A 24,270-nucleotide genomic window follows, 5' to 3' on the forward strand; every position below is an offset into this window, starting at 1 on the left:
ACATCATACAATACCAATCATACTGTACATCATACAATACAATACCATCATAACAATACCATCATAACAATCCCAATACCATACATCATACAATACAATCATAACAATACCACATACGTAATAACAATAGCATCCATGTACAGCCCTTTTGTGCATCCAGTGCTCGATGGGGGGCATCAGCACACCGTGCGGTTTGTGAGTGGTTATTTGACCATACTTCACCATGCTGGTCAATGTAAAGGACAAAGGGAGGCGGGTTGGTGAAGGTGGGGTGCTTAGACATGGGGATGTAGAAGTACAGCACCACAACGGATTTTGTTTTCTGACCACAACCTGCAGAAAAAAAACCCCGTAAAATATAGTTTTGCCAAGTGGAAGCGCATTTTTACACTTGTTTAAAAATGTTTCTGTTCACTCCCGGGTGCCGCCCAGACGAATGCTGCAGGTATATCACAGTGGACATGAAACATCTCGTGACTTTACACCAATATATTAGAAGAGTAGGCCTTGTGTGCCGGTTTCACGATCTCAAGCTTTCCAAATTAGAGAATGACTCACAAATTACCTAATTTGGTAAAGACACGTAGCAAAACATACTGGGAAACGACTACAGACTGCAATTGTCTATTAAATATACTGCCTTTGTTATAGCCGTGCGCTATAAGAATTGCGCGACACCCACTGGACTAATGATTGGATTCGGTGACTCGCTGAATTGGTACGTCGAGACCGCTTGGCTTTACTTGGGACGCTTTGTCGCGTGATCACCTTGGCAGACGACGCAACGAGGAGGTACGAAGAGCTGTCGCGCTCGTCAGCTGAGCACGGGGAGCGCCTGGAGGCGGCTCTGGAGCAGTCGGTGAGCCTGCAGGACGGCCTGGAGAAGATGCTTCAGTGGCTCGAGGAGGCCGAGAGGCAGGTGGAGGAAGAAGCCAGCGGCCTCATCACATCCCACTCCGTGCGGCAGATGATGACCGACAATGAGGTAAGGACCCCGTGAAATGCCATAGTAAACCAAAAGGTTTTTTAAATGGGACTTAAATAGTGAAAGGGACTTAAGTTGAGTCACTCCCTGCACACAGGGATTGGCTGAAGTGCCCTGTGGTTATTGATTGATTTCAACGCCGAGCAAAAGTTAGCTTCCCGCAGTAAAAGTTAAATAAGAGCTGGTGCACTATAGCAGCAGTGTAAATAGCAGCAGTGTAAATATCAACTTCCAGGTTGTTAACGTTAATAACCTCTGGGATTTGTATGGGACCCGCAATGCAAATGACTAAATCTGCAGCGTCGAAGGCCACCCTAATTTTGGGCATGAATGAGTTATAAATCCGACAAACAGAGCCAAGGTCAGCAGAACCAAACAATGTTCACCGTTGTTATCATCGCTCGTGAGTTGATATCGCCGCGGCCGCTCATTACCACTACTGCCCTACGCCTCTCTCTCGCTGTCTCAGTCACTGCAAGAGGAGCTGAAGCGCAAGCGTGGCCGCATGGCGTCCATGCGCGAGAAAATCGAGGGCCTGCTCGCCACGGCCGACCCAGTGACCGCCGCCGACCTCAAGGAGAAGCTGCGGCGCCTGGAGGAAAGATTTGACGCGCTGGACGGCCGGTGCCAGGACAAGGACGGCAACCTGGGCGGCCTGGCGGAGAAGATGGAGGTGGTGGAGAGAGCCACCGAAAGGATGGGCTCCCTCATGGCTCCGGGAGAGAAGGGCTTCAACATGGTGGATGGAGGAGGAGGCATGGATTTCTCCGAAATGAGCCGGGATGTGAAGGTACGTTATGTATGGTATTGCAAGTTTAGATATTTAAAGTTGTTATGAATATCAAAAGAGCTATTTTCATTATGTCAAAAAATATGGATGTTAAATAATGTTACATAAATTACCAAGGATGTTAATTAGCATTTTTATGGCAGTTCTAGGGTTCAGCTCCCTGCAGGTAAGACTACTTCCTGGAAAAATGGTAATTTCAAGGCATGTACATACATACATATGCATACATACAGGTAAAGCCCACGCCAAAAATAACAACACACCAAAGTTATATTACTGCCTTTGGAGTTCCTGAAGATGCTCCCCAGCACGTGGAGTAAAACGTCAGACATCGTCCCGGACAACATGCGGTCCGACCCGAAAAACACAACGGAGAGCTACTCCTTAAGTTCAACTATATCCCCTTTTGCCAAAAAGTTTCATTAATTATCACTTGTTTTCACCAAGTGACGACTCGCAATGCTTCGCACTGCTTTTCAGTGGCGAAGCTCGGAGCTGTCGGCGGAGGCCGGGAAGATGGAGGAGCTGCAGAAGCTGGCGAAGGAGCTTGCGGAGATGGAACCGTCAGCCGCCAGGGACCAGATGCTGGAGAAGATTAACGGCATCCTTGCAGAGTGGCACCAGCTCCAGGAGGAAGTCCGGGAGAGGTGGGGCTTCCCTTTTCAGAGCGTGTGCACCTAGCATTGTGGGAAGCCAGCATGAGCCAACTCTGCACACAGGACCTAAATGTGTTCGCACTATGAATTTACCGGCATTCGTAATAGTAATTGGTAGCCCATTGTTTGTCGGTCCAGGTTGTCCGTTGTTTTACCATACTTTACCAAGCTGGGAAGTGTAAGTTGCTAATAATGAGGGGGGGTGAGACAGCACTATATGTGTGTATGTTGAACTTATTTTGCACCGTACATAGCTAACCGTGCTAATTTGAGGTGCGGGGGAAGGACAGCAAACTAATCACAAAAAGCAGTTCTCAATAAATTATTTTTCAATATAGATTTAAAAATGCATCGCTCCAGTGGCATCGTAACATCAGAAGGAAGAGCATTCCAGATGGCTGCAGAAGTGCATCTGAAGCAATGTAAAGGACAAAGAGAGGCCGGGAAAAACAGGAAGAGATAGACGTAAGAAAGGATGCGAGAAGAGTGACGAACAGTAGGGTGCATAATGGAGTGAAAGGGTCGGACTGAAATAAAGTCAACACATGGCGACTAAATCTTCCTTCAAACCTGAACCCTGTGAAATTAGCGAGCGCTGCTATTTAACCCGAAGCTGTGCAAGAGTGGATAACCTCCTGCATCGGATTCAACCACTGGACGTCGCTTCTCGTGCGGCCGTGGCTTTTGCGCATCCTCACCGTCGCGGCGTCACGCGTGCGTGTCGACCCCCCCCCACCCACGCAGGGAGGCGAAGGTGGCGTCGTTCCAGCTACAGCTGGACGAGTTCCGTGTCCTGGTGGAATCTCTGCGCCAGTGGCTCACGGAAACGGAGGGCAGAGTGCCGTCGGACGCGTCCACCGGCACGGCGGAGAGCCTCCAGGATCATGTGCAGCTCGTTCAGGTGCCCGTATTTTAAGCGTTTTTTTACGTATTAAAATTGAGATCTCCCCGCGTCATCTGGAAGTCGAGTCGTGATGATCGTCCATGAACAGCATGTGATGGTCAGTGTTTGTGGATACGTAGGTGGCTGATAAGGCCAATCCTGGAACTACATATCTGTGGAAACGGTGGTGCGAGTTTCTAAATTCCCCACCCCCCTCTGCCTCTGTTCACCCAAGAGTTTAAATAGGCCACAGTTATTCAATCGGCAGGTGATGTGTGGGTATTCCCACCTCTTTGGAAGTGTCTTGTCAGCTGGAAGAGTAGGCCAAAAATAACCCTGCAGAGCCCTTCTGCGGCCATCTTTCTGGAGCTCCCTCTGGTGGAGGCGCTTCCACCTGCAGTGGCGTGAGCAAGCATTTGCAGTTGCTCCTTTATTTATTATAAAGTGGTTGATGAACGTTCAGATACGGATTAAGGTTGCCCAGTTGGCACAGAAGTCAGAGCACTTAGCCAGCACTGCTGAAATCCTGGGTCTGCAGCTTTTTTTTAATATAACCAGCCGTAATTAAACTGGGTTCTAAAGTGGAGCGAGTCGATGGTCTCAACCCCACTCACCAATGATTCTACACCAAAAAATGCCATTACATTCGTTTTTTTTCCTTTTGTGCCCACATCAGAAACATACACTTTTTTTAAATGTCCGTCTCACCGGTGCTATAGAATAGAAGCCGCCAAAAGGCGAGCAGTCCAAGGAGAATGCAAGTGCCATACCATTAATAGCTCGGGTTAAGCAGTTGTATCTTTGAAGGGTTAAGATGTTCAAACACCAAATTTATACCTTTTACCAAAGCATTAAGTCTGCAGAAAGGATAAACCTATTTTTTATACTGGAAAAAAAGGTCCCATAGATATATCTTTGAAGTATCAATCACAATTATGCGTGTTTTTTGCAGACTTGATGCCTCGTAACAGGTGTCTATTTGGTGTTTTTTTTCATCTTCACACCTGCATTTACGCCAGAAAGGAGAAAGCCTCCCATCTCCTTTGCAAAACTATTCTTTGGCCTATCGACTAATTCTTGCCAATGTCACGTGCATCTTGACTTCCACAGAGTCTTCTTGTGGAGTGGGAGGCTAAAGGCCCGAACGTGGATGACGTCAAAAAGCAGGCCGAAGAACTGGAGAAGCTTCTTGCAACAATGGTATCCGCTGACGCGGTAACAGAGAGCCAGGTCAAATCAGGTGCGGATGGTCATCGGTGTAACACTTGCCAACATGAGGCTGCTGCAGAGCTTTGCCGATCAAATGACCCGTGCTTTGCAATGCCATTGGCCAGAGAGAGACGGACCTGCCCTTGCCGTGTGCAGCGTACTTACACGTTGTGACATTTCCCATGCCGTCATGTGCCCGCGATGTGTGCCGTCTGATGTTCACGTCTGCAGTTATTGAGCTGCAGTTCACAAACACCAGCTGCCTTGATTGTGCACTCTGTGTGTTTGGTTTGCATTGGCTGTTTGATCACTTTTAAGTTGCATACTTGCCATTATTTCTTTTCTTTTGTGTTCCTGTTACTATAGGTTCTATACCAAGTTCCTCACCTAGTGTAAATGGTCACTCCACCAGTAAAGGTGAGATTAATGCATGTGAACTGTCTGCTGATGTTTTCAGAGATGCAAAGTTTACTCTTGAGTAAGATTTTTTTAATAGCAGACGTCATATGCAAAGCATGATGTTTGGAACTCTTGTCTTCGTTGAACATTCACGTTGTTTTGTTGCTGTATTCATGTTCATTGTCGACTTATGTTTGACCTATTTTGAGTAATGAATGCGTTTTGTTCAACAACAAAAAATTGCAATGGAAGTTAATGCAGCTCTTGGAGAATACACTAAGTTCTATTATGTTTTAAGATATACAAGTTTTATGCTGTACTTGCAGATTAATTATCTTAATTCGTCCCTCTATCATGGTGACACAGATAATGTCTCTTGCATTACATAAATACATGACCCTCTAACCAGTCCTTCAGCATAACTGAATTTCACAGCACACCAGTCACATTTTCTACCGCTATAATTAATTGATTGATGAATAGCCTGTCACATATATGTACAGTAAATGGTGTTTCTTCCTTAATATGATAAAAAAATTACTATATTTTGGAGTTGAGCCAAATTGAGCAGCTCCTGTGGTGTCAAACGCTTTGCATGCACGTGCACGTCTGCGTGTGTGTCTTTGTGTGCTCGTGGTGAGGGGAGAGCGGTGGCAGAGTGATTAGCGCACTGCACGCCGAACCCGGCGACCCGAGTTCGATTCTGACCAACGGCCACCAACATCAGTGACGGCGATTGTCTGAACCAGTCCTGGGCCTCTCCTAGGTCAACTCAGCCTCAAATTAGTACCTGGTGCGATGTGTAAACATCACCACTAGGCAGACAAAGGTGGCCGGGCATAATGCTACGGCCACCCATGCCCTCGTGTGCCTTCCCGGCCTTCACATAGGTGCTTGTCAACAGTACTTGACCCAACAGTCTGTTAAGGCTATAGAAGGGATCTTTGTCTTGTACGTGGGTCTGTGCGCGTGTACACGTGCTAGTGCACCCATGTACTCGTGCGTTAGGGTTTATTCGTCTTGTGTGGTTGCACATAATACAGGTTTTTTTTTGGATTAGATCGTGTAAATATAAATATATTTACGCGATCTAACCCCAAAAAACCTGGTATGTGGATGTACTGCTTGTGTGGGCACATAACTGTGGACAAGCTTGTGTGTGCTGACACATCCTCGGATGTGTAAGAATGCACATTGTGTCTGTGTGTAAATCCGTTTTACGCGCACGTGCAGAGCTGGCCACGATTCAGAGCGACGTGTCGGACGTGAGCGGGCGCTACGACGAGCTGGGCCGCGCCCTGAGGGACAGGGAGCGGGCGGCCGCGTCGGCGCTGGAGAGGGTGGAGCAGGTGCGCGGCGATGCCGACTCCCTCATGGGCTGGCTGGCAGGCAAGCTGCAGGACGTGTCCGGGTGGAGCGGCGCTCCCTCCGAGGGCAGCGCCATCAAATCTGAGGCCGAGCGCAACAAGGTGAGGGCCCACCGGGTTTCCTCGTAGCAACACAAATTGCCCGAGTACTGTGTGAGGGTTTTTCGCGGTTTTGCTTTAATCTAGCGCTTTGGCAGGCCAGGATTGGTGGGTTGCCTACATTTATGGATCTCCCAAAACGTACTGGTCGAGGAGATTTCCAAGAGATGACAATACGAACGTAATCACATTTATTGTCGCGTTCTTCTTAATGAGATGCCCTGAAGGATTAAACGTGTCCCTTCAATGCAATTCCATTTCAGCTGCTACTCTCTGAGATTGAAAACAACTTGCCCAAAGTGCAGGCTCTCAGACAGCAGCTACGGGAGCTCTTGGAGAAAAACCCAGACTCTCCCGAAGCGGACAAGTGGAGGAGCATGCTGAAGGAACTTGGTCAGTGACCAATGCATTTTACTTTTCACATAACTGCCCCTATGTGATGTATTATCCTCTTTTGTTTTCCATTCTACAAACCAAGCCACGCTAGGGTCTTTGCCGAGCCAGCCCGGCACAACTCAAGAGGGTGCCGGGTTCTTTCTTTTTCCACTGCAGGACTCGAATCGTGACAACGCTGGTGTCACTACCTTCCAAGTGCACTCTGACTGCTGATGCAACATATAACGAAAATTATTAACCCCCCCCCCCCCCAATGCTGGCCGTGATTGGCTGAGAGCCAGATTGAGAGCCAGATTGAGGTGTATTTTGAGGCCACGGCTTTGTTCTGGCTCGGCAAATGGTCAGTGGAAAAGCACCTATACTGGCGTGGCTTAGATATACCAGTGATAGGGAGGGGGGGGGAGTATTTAGTCGCTGTCAATGCATTGGGTCTCCACCCAGTTCGTGCTGCGCTAATGTTGTTATGCGTTGGCGTCGCCTCCCAGATGATCAGTGGGCGGCGGTTCACCAGTCGGCTAGCGAGAGGCAGCAGCAGCTGGAGGAGTCGTGTGGCCTCCTGGAGACGTTCCGCACGCTCGAGTCCCAGCTGAGCCAGTGGCTGATGGAGAAGCAGCTCATGATGAGTGTCCTGGGTCCCCTCTCCATCGATCCAAATATGCTGGCCAACCAGAAACAGCAGGTCCAGGTGAGGGTGTATTCACTTCAAATTGTGGGCACTCTTGACTTAAAGCTTTCGTGACTGCAGGAATTCATATTCTTTGGGTCTTTCGGTAAAGCCACGTCGATATAAAAAATATAATAAAATAAAATAATAAAAATAATAACAATATCACGAGCTGCTCTCACCTGATGACGATTGCTTGTGTTGTGATCGAAAAGTCGTGATATTGTTCTTATTTTTATTATTTTATCTTATTTTTTTCTATCTACGTGGCTTTACCGAAAGACCCAAAGAATATTGTGGGCACTTTATTTTTTTACTTTACCCATGTTTCCTTATTTTCCTTCATTATTCTTGTCCATTATTGGTCTCCAAACTCTTTTAATTCATCTCTCCGCTATCTCATCCGCTGTCTTCTCTCTGCTTATTTGATCATCTTTCGGCTTCCACTGCATTGTGAAATTTGTCCATCTCTTATTAGTCGCTCTCAATCTGGCCTTCCCCTTTGTTATTTTCTTCAACAGTATCTGGACCCCTGTTTTTTTCCTAATTTCTTCATCCCTTAAACCTGTCTCTTCATAGATGTTTGGCAAACGTTTAGCTTTGTCACTAATTTCTGAGCTAATTATAATGTATGCAATCCTTAAACTAAAGTAGCAGGATTGTAATACTCCCCTTGTGATGTGTTTCACACGTGAATATTTATAACCCTTTCCCATTCCGAGATGTCTACAAGTTGCAGGGTGGGTTCTGTTAACCTCTGAATCTCGGAACGCGCAAGCGGCTCATTTAATTTTATTTAGAGAGGCATAGCGCCATTGTTTTAAAGACATTGTACTCACCCCCGAGAACTGTAGCAACACGACCACTCTCTGTGGTAGCTGGCGCCAAACTGTGCCACACGCCCTCCCGCATGGCCTTGTGTGGGAGCCTTGGTCGCGACAACGTTATTTTCTCTTAGTTTTTCTTCCGGTTTCGTTTCGATGTCGTACCCGTACGTCGTCGGAATGGGGAATAGGGTTAACACTCGCTAAAAAATATTTCAATGCCCGCCACCGCCATTTCACAGTTCATGCTCAAAGAGTTCGAGGCACGGCGGCCACAGTACGACCAACTCAACCAAGCGGCGCAAGGCATTCTGGGCAAAGGGGGCGAGAACCGCGAAGCGAACGAGCGCGTCGCCGAGCAGCACGCGGCCGTCAACGGCACCTGGGGCGACATCACGGGCCAGCTGTCGAGCCGCTCGGACCGCATCGACAAGGCACTGGAGACCAGCGCGACGTACGCCGACGTCCTGCGGGAGCTCTCCGACAAAGTCTCAGGCCTGGGCGCAAAGCTGAGCAAGCAGGGGCCGCTGAGCACCCAGCCCGAGGTGGTGAAGCGGCAGCTGGAGGAGGCGGGGGAGATCGCCGGGGAGATTGAGCTGCAGAAGGACCAGCTGGAGGAGGCCGAGTACCTGTGCCAGGAGCTCTCGGACCTCGTCCAGGAGCCGTACCTCCAGACGGAGATCCGGAGGAGGCTCGGTAGTGTCATGGTACCTTTCAAAGAGCTGGAGGATAGAGCAGGTGAGGTTTTTTTTTAGTCGATGCTGTCCAAATGCACGTTAACTTTTTATTTATTTTGCCACGATTGCTGTTTACAGTCCCCAGTGGTTCAAAATGCCAAGTGGCCAGCCACACAAACAGCACTATTGATGTTGCAATAGGTGAGACTACATTTCTTGAACTGAGCAAGGTGATACAAATTTTGGAAAAGGGACTCATGGAGTGAATTTCATTGTTCCTGCTACACTTATTTCCTAGGATATGGAACTACAACAATACTGTCAATTATTTACTCAGGAAAACCGCATTGTGTCTAAAGACTACTATCGGGAGGTTCTACATTGATGTTTGGTAAGTGTCATTGTTGAGTATTTGGCTTCATGTCGGATGAAATGGGAGTACCATGAGAAAACCCACCAACACTGTCACCTCCTGGCTATCTTGCAGCCGCAACAATGGATTCTTAAATCTATCTGTATGAAGCTTGTGTCACCTCGTATCTGTGTGTTTTCTCTCGCTACTGTGGTTTCCTTCTTGCATGTTAAGAATTAGCCGAACCTACATCCTAATGCAGAACCCTCTTTAAAAAAAAGGAAAGCGTCATGCGACTCAGGCTTTCCTGGGTAAACAATGAGCATTAGGATTATAATACCATATTGAGAATATATTCATATGGATGTTTAAAGTTTTCATTTCAATACCGTATGGTCGCAGGAACACGAGAGATGGCAGAAGTTTGGGTAGGCCTTCATCCAGCAGTGGATTGACCATGGCTGACAATGACGATGATGTTAATGGTATCCTTGGCACTATTTTTACAGGCGACCGGATGAATCAGCTGCAGACGGCGTTGGCCAGCTCCCAGCAGTTTCAGCAGATGTTCGACGAGCTTCGTGGCTGGCTGGATGAGCAACGTGGGGAGCAGGCCACCATGCCCCCAATATCAGCCAAGATAGACCAGCTGCAGGCCCAGCTACAACAACAAAGTGATTTTCTGAAGTCCCTGAACCAGCACGCCGGCACCTACCATGTAGTCGTGGCAGAGGGGGAGGCTCTGCTTCAGGCCACTCAGCCCGGGGCGGAGAAGACTGCCCTGCAGACGCAGCTTGCATCCCTGAAGGAGCATTGGGAGGACCTCATGAAGCAAGCGGGAGACCGGCACCACAGGCTGCAGGATGCCCTGAAGAAGGCACAGCATTACAAGCAGCTGGCGGATGAGCTAAGACCGTGGGTTGAGGACAGCGAGGGAAAACTGACAGCCATTGACAAGGTTAGCATTGACCAGACGGAAGTCGACAGGCAGTTGGCAGGTGGGAAGGCCATGAGGCAAGACGTAGAGAGGCGCCACGGCATGCTGGAGGCGCTGAACACGGCAGCCGACAACTTCATTGACTCCTGCCAAGTAGACGAGGAGATGGTCCGGGATGAGAAGGCCGAGCTCAACCAAAGGATGGACAACTTGACGGAGAACGTCTTGCTGCGGGTCGAGGGCTTGGAGGAGATGGCGCAGAGGCTCAAGGAGTTCCACGACTCGCAGAAAGACATCCAGAAGAAGCTTGACGACGCCTGCCAGCAGATTCGTTCGCACGACGCCATGGGAAACCAGGCTTTCAACAACAAGCAGCTCGAGAAGATGAAGGCGTACCACGAGGGCATGGAAGCGCTGGCCCCACAGGTGGACTACATGCACAACTTTGCCCTTGGCCTCGTGGCCGATGCCTCCGAGGGCAGCGACACGTCCTCGGTCGTACGGCTCACCGAGGAGACGCGCAGCTCGTTCGACAGCGCCCTGGCCGGCATCACCGAGCGCTGCAGCGTCTTGGACGGTCGGCTGCAGGGCGTGAACCGCTTCCAGGGCCACGTGAGGGAGCTCTTCACGTCACTGACGGACCTGGACGATGAGCTCGACACGATGGGGCCAACAGCTCGCGATGTAGACACGCTGCAGTGCCAGCTGGAACACCTTGGCAGCATCCAGGAAAAGCTACAGAACCTGCGCGATGAAATCAGGAAAGCCGGCGAAGGGTGCGCCAAGATGCAGGAGAATGAAGCCGGGATGGATCTGCAGGGGGTCAAGGTAAGAATGTTAACGTTGACTTTGCAGTATACATTTGGCACATTTTATCATGGAATGTGTCGACACGGTCAGTGTATTAGGTTTATTTTATAAATTATCAAGCAGTGTGGTATCTTATTTTCTTTGCAAGTAGTGTCATTTTGTCATTCTAAATCAATCTGCAAAATAAAATAAAAATCTATCTCTAAATTGAGGCCATCGTCAGTCCTACAATAATTGTCTTATTTACATGCTTGGCCATGTCTCCAATATGAATCCAATCACACTTATTGGCATCATGTCAGGAGACAAAGAAATGTCAATTCGGAAAACTCGCATGCAGCAGATGATCACGCTATGTTAGAGGACTGCCTGTATAGTGAGATATTACAGAACCAATTCTGAGATATTTTTCACGTCACCTCTTCACCACAACTAGGGGCACTGATATTGAGAAATATTTGTCGCGTGACCATTTAAAAGATTGTCACTTTGTCAAGCTAATCGATACATTTAATGTTTAATGCATTTTGTGCAGTCATCGGTGAAAAAGTTGGCAATGCAACCTCCATAATTTCCAGAATCCGGTTAAATAACACGTTGCTGTTCAGATTAAAACCACCCTGGCATTGCCGGCTCAATAGTTTCACTCCTCAGCCACATAGTCACCTCCTACATTTCATTGTATTTAATTTAATCCTCTGCCAGTACCTAACCTGGGCACCACAAACTACTGCTGATCCACAAGGCCGTGGGAAGCGGCCCGCCGATCTGTTGTGGATATAACATTTCTTTTCACAAAACACCATCGTTTTTATTGCATGGTCGTGCGCAAAAACATTTGTGTGGGGTGAGAGCGGTCCAGATATGTTGGCGAACCACCGACACTCTACAGTGCTTATCAGTGTTGGGTACAAAACCGTGTAGCTAAAGCCGATGTGTTTACACTGACAGAGGGAGGTGGAGACCCTGAAGAAGCAGAGCGGTCGGCTGGCCGACAGGACGGACACACGGCAAGCGGAGTTGCAGGAGACACTGGCCCAGGTGGAGGACTTCCACCGCAAGATACAGGCGCTGAACCAGCAGCTGCAGGCCGCCGAGGCCACTGAGGACGAACAGGGCCCGGTGGCTGCTGAGCTCGAGCTCATCAACCAGCAGATGGAGACCTTCCAGGTATGCCTCGTCATTGCGCTGGCCCTCCGGATTCTCAATGTTTCAAGCAACTTGTACCACCTCATTTAAGTAAATTGTGAGGTTTTTTTTACTGGAGGGATTGAGTTTAAAATTTTACAAATTGAGATATTGGATTTATTTATAGACCATTCACAGTGTAAGAATTGAAAACGTCTTCGTGCTAACAAGAGTTGTCACCTAATGTCACGTGACACACCTGTTGGCAGGAAAAGCACGGATATGCCAAATTAGGGACGTCACTTCCTGTGATGTCATATTTTTCATGGCGTGGGGATGCCCTCATTCAGAAGTCGCACACGTACATCTATATTCTGTAAAAAAGAAACTTACTCTTTGTCCATCTGTGCAGCTTGCAATGTGAGTGAATTTGTTTGTAGAGTCGAGCAAGGGCTTATTCTGACCGGAGTAATCTGGGACCGATATGATTCATCGTATGACATTTGCCCTTGATGCAAAAAAAACACAAGGGAAAATTGTCACTGAAAATTTTTTGGGGGGTTTGGACATGTCTAAAATCTTTTTCAAATGCGCATTTTTTTTTATTTTGAGATTAGTTGTTTAGCAAAATTAAGACTTTTCAACCGTGAGTATTTTGTAGTATTTCATATGCACAAAAAACCACGGTGGAATGAATGTAAATGAATTTTTATTTAGCATTGCAAACAAATTGTCATCTATAATTTTGCACATGCTATGAGTGTTATAATGATTTTTTTTTTTTAATGTTTAAAGAACAAATTTCTTAATTTCTATTAATGGCGATATATTATCTACATCACCAGTTTTACAGGAGGTCATGGCTTCAATCCCAACCCTGACACTTGTATATTTTGAGTTTGCGTGTTCTCCCTGTGGTTGCATGGATTTTCTCCGGGTCCTCTGGTTTTTCCCTCCACATTTAGAATCAACATGCGTTTAGAGTATTTGGCTGATATAAATTAAGTTGAGCTTTTCATTTGTGGCCAGGTTGATTCTGAAAAAGAGCCATATAGCTCAGTGGGCCTTACATGGTAAACATTTTTTTTATTAATTGTAGACTTTCATACCTAAAGTGTCTGCTATTGAGGTTAACAGCTGACGGTCAATGTCAAAAATAGAAAACCAACGCCCTGCTCAATGCGTAGTTTTATGTTTGTTTATTTTGTAAGAAGCAAAAAAAAATGCTCGCAGTTTTCCGTAACAAAAATGTTCGCAGGCTTATGAATAATTTATGTGAGAAGTTGCGCGTGGAGGTCAGCCAACCGTGCATGACTTGCTGTGCTGTCGGGTCTGTCCTTTGTTAGCCGGTTTTGACGACTGCCTTGCACAAGCATATTCAATGCGTCTCTCAGTGGTGAAGCTTCTCTTTCAAACTGCCAAGTCCACAGGCCCGTTTGAATGCTACAGTAAACGCTGTATGCAGATCATATTCCAGCCACAGAGCATGCTTTTGACATCTCCGATTTATGTTTCATGGCATGGCCCTTTTTCAGATGGGCGCATGCAATTATTTTTAATGATTGATGCAAGTCGTTATCAATTGGTTTCAGTTAATTCGCTGTTTCTGGTGGTTGTCGTGCATTTGTGTTGGCAGCCTCTCATCGTCTAATCCACGTCAATGTTTGTCCAACAGCAGGGATAACAAATGTCTAAGTGTACTAACATGCTTTCTCATGACAGCAACCCCTTTCAAAATATTAGCATGTTTATTTGGCCCTGCTTGTGACAGCTGATTTGTTTACTTTTCAATACTGCAATACTGCATTCCATGGTCAAATTCCACGGGTTTTTTTTCAAAGCCTGAAAAAAACTTTTTGTTTTATATACAATACAACCATTGCACAGATTTTTTTTTTCTGAGAGGGTAGGATTGTGCAGTATTGTGAATTAACGCGCAAGGATTTACATACGGGCAGCAAGATTACATTCCAACAATGTTTTCCCATTCAAAAATCCCCACGCTGAAACTTGGCAGTGTCTCCTCTCTAAATGCAAACATGTGTATGAGCTTGTACATCCTGCTTTTAGAGTAAGCCTGTGAGAAATGGGTAAGGGCATTGCTATTTTATTGGATGTGTTTTTGGTTGCGGGGGTGGGGGAAAAATCCCCGGTTCCACCCAAGACCCCCAGATGATGAGTTGTCTTAGAAGACTACATCTGACAGCATGCTGGGGCTGTCTTTGTCTCTTTTGCATGTGTCCCATTCACTGAAGTTAACCCATATAAATTAAGCAACCATTAGGTTGGAGTTACTTTTCAGCCTTGCCAACACTTAAGTGAATGCGAAGACTGTCTTCCTTCTCAATACATCTACATCTCACAGCTGCTGCGTCTGACTGTTTCAAGACGTTCCATAAAATTGGGCTTATTGCACACATGTCCATATTTTGCAAGCAGCAAATGAAAGTTGCATTTACAATGCAATACTCTTGGCATGCGTCATTTTAAAGTTGACAATTATGGCCTTGATTTACTTGCTATATTTTTTAAACGTTGGTATTGTTTTTTTTTTAAATGAAATGTAATAATCTCAACAAGAAAAACACGAAGATGTAGAAAAACCATGGCAGTTAGAACATGTTTAAACAATAGTGGCCCATGTTGGAGGTAGGGAATACAAATTAATCACCTAAGTTTGGAAAAGCCATTGTGGAAAGCAAGCATTGTTACATCCAATGGCTCGCTCTGCATTGTCTGCCCGTGTTTCTCCAACCGTTGAAGCTCCATGCGGAATTAAGTGGATCAGGAGGGCATCTGCGTGAGGCCCTGCATGAAAGGGAAATTGGGGCGTAAAGAAAGAATGAATGAATGCAGGCTTTATGTTGAGGGAGCGGCTGGAGAGTTGAGGCCAGTGCAGTGTGGCGTGTGAACGTGAGCGCACACTCTCCCAGCTTTCTCTCTCTTGCCTTAGCGGGTTTGATTTTAAGGGGGGGGGGTTTTGTTCCATTCAATATTTACAATCAAAATAAATTGACAACGTTTAAAATAGAACTTCGGGTACTTCAAGAGTAATAAATGCCCAAACTGGACAGAAGGGTCTCGGCCGGCAACGTCGGTCACTGACGGGTCGTGTGTTATTTTATTTAAGTCTTAAGGCGGAGTAAAGTTTCTAACGACTTAATGGTCATCAAGGTCGACAAGAGTTTAAACGCGTGCTGTTAGAATGTGTTTATGCACTACGCCAGCTTATGTGTGTTCCACTACGCCATAGCATCACCTGGGAAACTTTTAGCGAAATGGGAAAAACTTCAAGCAAGCCTACCTGCTTAGGCCGCAGCTCGTGCGCCGGGAAGGTGGCCGAAGACGAAGCCTACGTGGACGACTTTTACGCCCCGCGCCGAACGGTCTTCGATACCGTCCGACTCAACGACCAGATTGACAGTGTGTCCTCATCCAATGGAACATTGAAGTCTGTGCAGGAAGACTTGAATTTGAACTCCAAGTGCCTGCCTGCCATGCCCAATGGCTCCCTGCAGCGGGATTTAACGAGAAAGGACAGCAAAACCCTGGACAGAGGCAGTTACGCCACCTTGCAGCGGGATTTTGACACGGACAGCTTCCAAGGCACTCTCCGAGGACGGGTTCCGGCAGACCGAAGATCCTGGCGATCCGTTACTGGGCACGAGGTCACCGAAGTGACAGAAGTGATAGAAACGACAATTACGGAAATAATTGAAATCACGGAGTTTCCCGTCACGGTTGGGCGCAGACAAGTGGAGGAGTTCGCCGTTGAGGTTTGCTTCATCGGAAAACCTTTGACTGTTATATGTCCGTAAGTTGTGAATTGTGGTGCGCGTGAATGGTATCTTCGTAATGGTCACCCCATTGTGTGATCTCAGCGTTGCATGGCATCGTCCTGTAGCCACAGTAGCCACGAGATGGCGATGCAGCAATATATTCTTAAACCTATTTGTGCGTAACTTTTGTTGGGGTTTTCTATGAGCACTGTACTTTGGTTTCCTCACACATGCCAGGCACTCATTGATGGAAATTACCAAACTTCCCCATGCATGTATTATGTTGAACTTCTCTCGCACAGTACGTGTTTTGAGACTCTGAAGATTTCCTGGGTGAAAAGAGAGCGGATTGTTGCCGTTTTTATCTCTTGACTTTCATTACTATTCATGCTCGCCGTGTAAGTTAGCATTTGAACGTGGCCTTGGCCTCCCCTTAGTTAATTTAGCAAGGAGTGGGGAGACAAAGACAGCCAAGTTAGGTGCTGTCAAAACCACTTCATCATGTACAGCGCCGGAGTTAATAGTTGCTCGCTAATAGCACTTGTTACAACATTCAGCCTAAATGGGGCATCTTTGTGTATGTGTGTGGAGTGTGTGTTTACACATGTGTGTGCAGCAATTTTGTAATGAAATATATTGGCAAAAAGTTGGCAGTTTGAATTGATATGCTGTGGATGTTGGCAACTGGTGAATAAGACTGGGAGACGAAGTTTCTTGTATTTTTTAAAGAATGAGGACTCTGTAAACCATTCAGTTTACTTTATTTCAGCGTATATATTTGAACTCGGTTATTTATTGCAACTTATCTTTTTTTTGTTCCGACCTTTAATAGTTTAATAATAATACAGGCGCTGTATATTATTAGTCCCACAAATATTGATCCTATTAACATTCTGTTTAAAGGTGTGTTTGTAATTGTTTGATATATTTGGGACACTTAAACACAGATTCTTGCCAAATACGCTTGCAAATGCACCGGTACGTTAGCCAACTACTTGGAATGTTTAGCCACATTAATTGCAGGCTGCTCCTTGTTAATGTGTAGTGGCTTTTGTGTCGCAATTTTTCTAATGCTGGCCTGGGAAGTGGCAAAGTCCTTCAGATCAAATGAGGCCATTGCACAAAAGGAGCACACAAACACCTGCGTCAATACGGCCTGATTGATGAACAATGAAGAGTAGTGCACATTTGTACTTCTCACAGTGTTGAACGGATTTGAACAGCGTTTGTGCAATATGATAAAAGTGGCGCAACAGGGAGTTTGATTTTGTTTAAAATACGTCCCCGCAAAGTTCCATCCATCTGATGAATGCTATTAAAATGTTCACGACAAGATGGTAGGTTGCGGGTTTGACAAGAATGTTGAGGGAGCTTCGTGCTTTTTCAGTCGGCCACGAACCGTATCTTGAAATATGTCTCGACGCGTAGCCTCTCTAACAAAACAAATTTGGCACAGATCAAGACAAACTAAACGTTAGTGTATTTTTTTAGAATATAAGTAACAATAATAAATGAGCAGACAATACTCATTGTTCACATATCTCTCCATCCACATACAAATGTACTTTTTTTGACATCCCATTAGCCACACGGACTTCCAAGATTGCATAATTTTAGCGCCATTGGTTTAACAATAAATCAGTATTGATATACACAGCACCTCATCAGCACTCAGGCTTGCTTGAACCAATGCGGTAATGTGTCAACATTTATTTTTTACATGGAGGGACAGATCTGTGAAGGCTTATTGTCTGGCGACTTATTTTGTTACCTGATGATTGTTTTGTGTAATATATTTCACATTATGTGATTCAGTCTCTGTTCAATTAAATATAAATTTATTTTACTTTGCGGTGAAAGTGGCAACCTCCAGCAGGGATAACTTGAAGCAATAACATACAAGTACGACATTGTCACACAGATTCTTGGTCACACATCCGGATGCGTGTATTTTGAGTGAAAGAGTCATTATTAATCGACGTATCATCAAACCTGGGGTGGTCACGTGAGCCCGTTGCACGCAACAGATAAGAATTGAACAACGTTGATCCTAACACGTGCAATATGGTCCTTGCAACACACGCATAAAGATCTATATTAACCGATACATCGTTACACTCCTAGTCCACATATTCATAAAATGTGTTTAGCTCTACATCATTACTGCATTTACTAAAGCCATTCCAACTCATTTTGTTTGGCATCCCCTGCTAGAAGCCATCGCCGCTCGCTTGCTCTCACTCGCTTACCACGGCTGCCGCCTTCTCTGTTTTTTTTGGGTTTCCACAGAGTTTCCAGAAGGGGGAGGTGGAGCCCTTGCAGGTGAGCGTGCAGGAGGTGAACACGCTGGGCCACGGCCTGGTGCAGAGCGCCGCCAAGTCGGTAGCAACGCAGGGCCTGGAGCACGAGCTGGAAGAGACCAACGCTTGCTGGAACACTCTCAACAAAAAGGTGGGCTCCAGCCTCGCGTCCCTCGGGTGCGGTCAGTCCTCGGCTGCCCATTGTTTCAGCTGCTGGGCCAGAGGTGGAACCAGCGACCCCCTGGACTCCAAATCCAGTGTGTGCTTTACCGTTACACCATGGCAGAATCCCTTGTGTTTTGTGCTGTTGTTAAATCGCCGTGTTGGGTTTTCAGGTGGCCGAGCGAGCTGTGCAGTTGCAGAGGGCCCTGCTGCATTGTGGGAAGTTCCAGGATGCCCTGGAGTCTCTGTTGAGCTGGCTCGCCGACACAGAAGAGCTCATAGCCAATCAGAAGCCTCCCTCGGCTGAGTACAAGGTGGTCAAGGCTCAGATCCAGGAGCAGAAGGTACAGCAATGTCTGTTGTTGTTTCACTTCATATCCTTTGTCTGTACACGTGAAGGACAACGTCTCATATCCGACTCTCTGGGGACTTGAGGTTTAATGGGAAGTGTTGAAAGTTCAGATATGTGAACTGTAGTAGATGAGATTTACTCCATGTACAAATAGGTTACTGGACAAGAATAAAGCGCAAACTGCTTTCAACATGGGAAAAAGCTTCACTATAATTAAACAAATGTAGACCGCGAGATTTGTTAGTTAATCTTCTTCATCCCTTATGGGACATGAGGCCACAATGAGTTCCCTCCACTTGCTTCCTGTCCTTGACAACACGTTGAGCGTCGCCCCAAGAGAGGCTGGTCGCTGCCACCAGCTCCTACTTCACGGTCCTGCGCCACGTGGCCTCGGGTCTCCCAGGTTTCATTTTGCCCGGTGGTGTCCATCTTCGGGAAATTTTGGGTGTATGGTCCTGGTCCATTCAGAGGAGGACATGTGCGAGCCATCTGAGTCGCCGTCTCTCGATGTCCTGTGTGATGTTAGGACAACCGGTCTCCCTGTACAGTTCGGTGTTGTGGATTTTGTTTGGCCAGAAGATGCAACATATTCTCCTGAGGCACCTGTTATCGAGATTAGGAATACATTACTGCGTGTGATGAGGTTGGATTGGTGACCATCCGTAAATACTCCATCAGGGTGCTTTATCGGTCATGGCGGATACGTGACATTGTACTGTGTTCAACTATTACCATTCCATAGGTATCCCTCTTTAAAATATCATTTTCATGATCTTATGATCTTTTTGCATTAAATCTTCACAAAATATACAAAACAATTCCATATTTTGACTGCTCAAGGATCTTAATAAGCAACCTGTATTTTGATCCTGTGAGCCAGGGTATAGTTCATGCATTGCAATATATAAAAATAAAAGACATTTGTTTTTAATATGACTCATGCCTGCAATTATTACTCTCTGAGACGAAAAGATAAATACGCAGGTCATAGAAACATAACGCAAATTCGAGACGCTGCATTTACCGTAAAAGAAAGTGGGCTTGGGCAGGACACTGTCACGAGAATGGATGGTGACTAGCGGACAAGGCTGCTGATGGAATCATAGCCAAAGGCGTGAACACACGGGGATGAAGCAAAGCTCTTTGGTTTGTCTGCTTTTCTCTCTGTGTCCCCTGTTGTAACTGTGTTAGTTCCCCCTACTTGGGTGTCTGTATATATACATCTGAGGTTATGTGTTTCCCCTCTCTCGTGAATTTTAGCTCTTCTGTACCTGATGATGGCTGCTTGTGTTGCAACCGAAACGTCGTACGCTATTATGTTATTTTATTATTTCTTATTTCTACGTGACTTTACCGAAAAAAACAAAGAGTAATTCCTGCAGTCACGAAAGCTTCAAATCAAGTATGAAGCAAAGCGTTTAGCTGTTGTGCAGGAGCTAGGTGAAACCTTGATCCAGAAATGGATCACTCCGTCGAGATGGCAAGGACAGCTGTTTAAAACATTTCTCTGAAACCCACGATTCACACAGCTGCCGACCGTAGTGCATGTGTTGCTTCGTGGTGCCGGGGGCCAGGGCGGATGTCATCATTTGTTCTTTCTGCGATAGCTCCTGGCGCTGCTGTTGGACGACCGCAAGCACAGCATCGAGGTGATCCGCAAAGAGGGGCAGCAAATCGCAGACTCGGCCGACGCTCCCGACAAGGAGAAGATCCTCAAGCAGCTGTCCAGCCTGGGCCGCCGTTGGGAGGCCCTCACCTCCAAGGCCGATGCCAGGTGCTCGTCGGGATTGCATGGCAGCGTTGAGCAGGACAGACGGACAGTCCAGCCATAATACAGGTTTTCTTTGGGGGGTTAGATCACCCGACACAGCCAACTAGTGAGGGTTGTCACGTAAACGGAACATACCAATTCGTTACCGGTACAGCACACCGGCGTGTTGGAGAGCCAAGCCACAACATTTACAATCTTGAGTATGACGTTTCGCCAGTAATTATAACTAGCTTCATCAGGCGACAGCCAGATTTGTGAACAAGTGTTTCATTCCTTAAATAGAGGGGTAGATGTGATGACAAAACCTGTGCTCTCCTTGCACGAAGTGGGGGGGGGGGCATTAATGATTGCTTATAAGTCCAGCCAGAGACAATAAATGTGTCACGACACTGGCTTCCGGCACACTCTACGAAAGACCGTAGTAGATCGTTGTACTTTTGCAAACGTACGCATTCGTACTTTAAATCGGTTGTAATATTTATTTATCTCTTTTCAGCAGCCACTAAGTTTAGAATGTGCTCTATTGGACGTTAATGGGCAACGTCCATTTAAACAGACATAAGTCCATCTCGCCGCATGAAAATAGATTGTTTTGTACCGAGACAAGACTTTAAATATTCGTAAACATTTTTACTTATCGTAAAACATGCTGCAGAGTTGAAACAAGTGTGACCACTTAAGGGTTAAACGCCGTTCGGACAGCGCTTTTCCAACGAGTTCTCACGAGCGGTCTCATCCCGGTTGTGTCTGCAATGCAGGCAGAAGCAGCTGGAGGGGATTCTGGTGGTGGCTCAGCAGTTCCACGAGACACTGGAGCCATTGTCGGAGTGGCTGAGCGGCACGGAGAAGAAGCTGTCCAACCTGGAGCCGATCGGCACTCAGGCCATCAAGATCCAGCAGCAAATCAGTCAACACAAGGTGTGGGATCCTGGCTGTCCCAGCCCAGGATGTTTTTACTCTTTCTTGTACTAAACAGCGGGCGCTGTTGTGGTGCAACTCCTTCCGTTGCACCACAACATAAGATGTTTTCTCATCTTATGTTGTGGTGCTTGAGAAGTTTAACATATATACAGGTTGACTAATAATCGATTTTTTTTTCCCTAAATAAATTGTCTATTGTGTGTTTTATTATGGCCGCCAAACATCAAGCTGCCTACCATTGTTAATTCTTCGTAATTTATTTGCTTCAGTTTGTGCTTGTGTCTCGCGCCTTTGTTGTCATCGTTCACCATCAAGTTTTCTTTATTTACGTTTTTATTCCTTTTATGTTTGCTCGCTCATCACAAAAAAACACATGCACTATTCCACGTGGGTGTCATGTGACACCACAACACAACACAAACCAAAAAAACGAAAACGAAACCGGACAAAATCGCCGCCGGCTTCCATCGCGCGCCGCAGTCTCTGGAGGAGGACGTCAACGCTCGGAGCAAACCACTGCACCAGCTGCTCGGCCTGGGCCAGGCCCTGAAGGCATCGAGCGGCGGGGGCGAGCGCGAGGCCGTGCAGGTGCAGCTGGAGCAGGTGCAGGCTCGCTACCTGGAGACGGCCGAACGCACCAGGCGCCGCGGGGAGCTGCTGGGCCAGGCGCTGGCGCACGCGCGTCTGTTCGGAGACGATGAGGTGGAGCTGCTCAATTGGCTGGCCGAGGCGCAGGACCGGCTGGCCGACATGTCCCCCGGCGATCACCAGCCGGACGTGCTGCAGGCTCAGCATGATGAGCACCTGGTAGCGTTGCCCGTCGGACCCCACAGCACCTCACTCGCGCCCCTCTCATTTTCATTTCAGTTTTTTTTTTTCCCCTTGCGTTGAAACGTACGTGTCATTTTTGCATTCTGATCGTTTTCGCTTTTTTTGGTCACCCGTAATGTCTTCATGTGATTTGTTTTTTCTGGTGCGCGTTTGGTGGCGGGGTTGTTTGTTGAGTGGGGTTGCTTGCGGTTGGCTCGGGAATTGCGCTAAATGTCCAGGGTGTATTTTCAGAGCCTTCATGAGGAGATCGTCTCACGGAAGCAGACGGTCGACCAGGCGATTAAGAACGGACAAAACCTTCTCAAGCAAACCACAGGTGGGCTTTTATTCTGGAACAAATTAAATTTAGTTCCCGCTCATGATTACATCTTTTTTACCATCACTTTATTCTAATAAGGGATTTCCTACTCAAATGAGCATTGAGGCGGTGCTCATCTCCCGATCAGACAGCGGTAGAAATTCTACATTTGTCCAAATTGCTTACGTACTTAACTCGCTATCTTCCCCGATTTCTTGTACACGAGGACAAACAAATGAGAAACACGGTCACTGTAACAAAGAGCTCTGCTTGCCCGAAATGTCCGTGGTGCAGGCGATGAGATTCTCACCATCCAGGAGAAGTTGGACGGCATAAAGTCTCGCTACGCCGAGATCACGGGCAGCAGCACACGCGCCCTCAAGACACTCGAGAAGGCCCTGCACCTCGCCACCAAGTTCCACGGCACCCACCGGGAGCTCAACGAATGGCTGGGCCATGCCGAGAGCGAGATGGCTACCTGCGACACGCGCCTGGCCGTGGGCGAGCAGCTCGCCGCGATGCAGGACCGCGTCAACGTGAGCTTCTTCTTGCACCCAGCGTCGCAGCAGCGCCGCCACCGCTGGCGCTTGCTCCACGTTACGGGCTGTTGATGATCATAAGATGGGAATCATTTTAAAACTTTTTGTCGGTCCATTGCTCAGTGAAGGTCCTCCCCATGCCGTGTCTTTCATGGGGGTTATTTGTCGAAACTTTACCGTGATAGTTGCGAGCATCCCATGTCCGGATTAAATATCTTAACCTTGGCCGGGATTCTAACTCAGGTCACCGGGTTCATATTACGGCGTGCTAAGAGCTGTGCCGCTGCTCCGCCACGACTCGCATTATTCGATAGAAAAACGCCATATTCATCGTAGACTTATATTCCGTTTTTACAGATATTATTGAATATGTGCACCACATCTCTTCACGTACAAATTAAGCATTCCGCGTTGACGAATCCCACACGGCGCGGCGCAAGTTTTCATTGGCATGAGATCCGGAACAAACAGCAGTCGGGGCGACCGACGAGCAGCCGAGGCGTCCTCGCAACACCAAATCCGTCCGATACCCCTCCCACCACCGCCGCCGCAGACGCTGCACAAGGACGTGATGGAGCGGCGGCTGACGCTCGACACGGTGAACGAGGTGAGCAGCGCCCTGCTCGAGCTGGTGCCGTGGCGTGCCCGCGAGGGCCTCGACCGCCTCGTGGCCGAGGACAACTCGCGCTACCGCGTCGTGAGCGACGCCGTCGCGCGCAAGACGGACGAGCTGGACGCCGCCGTCCAGCGCTCGCAGCAGTTCGAGCAGACGGCCGACAACGAGCTGGCGTGGGTCGCGGAGACGGAGCGCAAGCTGCGCGCCCTCGGCGACGTCAGCCTCGAGCAGGACACCACCACGTCGCAGCTGCAAGTCCAGAAGGTAGGGTGGTGGGGGGGGGGCACTCTCTCTTGCCTCGGCGAGCCGGATATTCGCGTGAGTCAGCACGGCCGTATTACAGTAGCCTCTTTCAAGTCCGCCTGGTATTAGTGGGCCGAATTTTATTTTATTTTGTATTCCTCTCACTTTATTCATTTCTCTTTTAACATCTTATTGCTGATGGAAGAAAGGTGAGCCCGTTGATTTCCATGTTTTGCCTTTTAGAACTGTTGTCAAAAGTAAATTTGATTCTTGCTGAAATGC

At 47.4% G+C, this 24,270-nt stretch overlaps 1 protein-coding gene across 30 annotated transcripts in view; it reads left to right on the forward strand.

Moving 5' to 3' along the window:
* LOC116941622 (dystonin-like) overlaps positions 1-24,270 on the forward strand; it is a 263,899-nt gene that overhangs the window by 200,288 nt on the left and 39,341 nt on the right. For 27 of the 30 annotated variants that reach the window (XM_076066562.1, XM_076066563.1, XM_076066566.1 and 24 more), the window contains 20 exons: positions 777-985; positions 1,455-1,775; positions 2,256-2,422; positions 3,176-3,332; positions 4,425-4,554; positions 4,890-4,940; positions 6,156-6,391; positions 6,652-6,781; positions 7,270-7,469; positions 8,515-9,010; positions 9,811-11,066; positions 12,000-12,218; positions 18,245-18,406; positions 18,591-18,761; positions 20,377-20,543; positions 21,299-21,458; positions 21,942-22,268; positions 22,524-22,608; positions 22,885-23,126; positions 23,683-24,009. In XM_076066562.1, coding sequence (XP_075922677.1) covers positions 777-985; positions 1,455-1,775; positions 2,256-2,422; positions 3,176-3,332; positions 4,425-4,554; positions 4,890-4,940; positions 6,156-6,391; positions 6,652-6,781; positions 7,270-7,469; positions 8,515-9,010; positions 9,811-11,066; positions 12,000-12,218; positions 18,245-18,406; positions 18,591-18,761; positions 20,377-20,543; positions 21,299-21,458; positions 21,942-22,268; positions 22,524-22,608; positions 22,885-23,126; positions 23,683-24,009 — 5,213 coding nt within the window. The remainder of the gene's footprint in view (positions 1-776; positions 986-1,454; positions 1,776-2,255; positions 2,423-3,175; positions 3,333-4,424; positions 4,555-4,889; positions 4,941-6,155; positions 6,392-6,651; positions 6,782-7,269; positions 7,470-8,514; positions 9,011-9,810; positions 11,067-11,999; positions 12,219-18,244; positions 18,407-18,590; positions 18,762-20,376; positions 20,544-21,298; positions 21,459-21,941; positions 22,269-22,523; positions 22,609-22,884; positions 23,127-23,682; positions 24,010-24,270) is intronic. The other 3 variants (XM_032952864.2, XM_076066577.1, XM_076066555.1) reach the window with 2 other exon arrangements.

This window comes from Petromyzon marinus, chromosome 12 (genome assembly GCF_048934315.1).
Source record: "Petromyzon marinus isolate PM22_M1 ecotype Great Lakes invasive population chromosome 12, UKy_Petmar_22M1.pri1.0, whole genome shotgun sequence".
Classification (NCBI taxonomy): domain Eukaryota; kingdom Metazoa; phylum Chordata; class Hyperoartia; order Petromyzontiformes; family Petromyzontidae; genus Petromyzon; species Petromyzon marinus.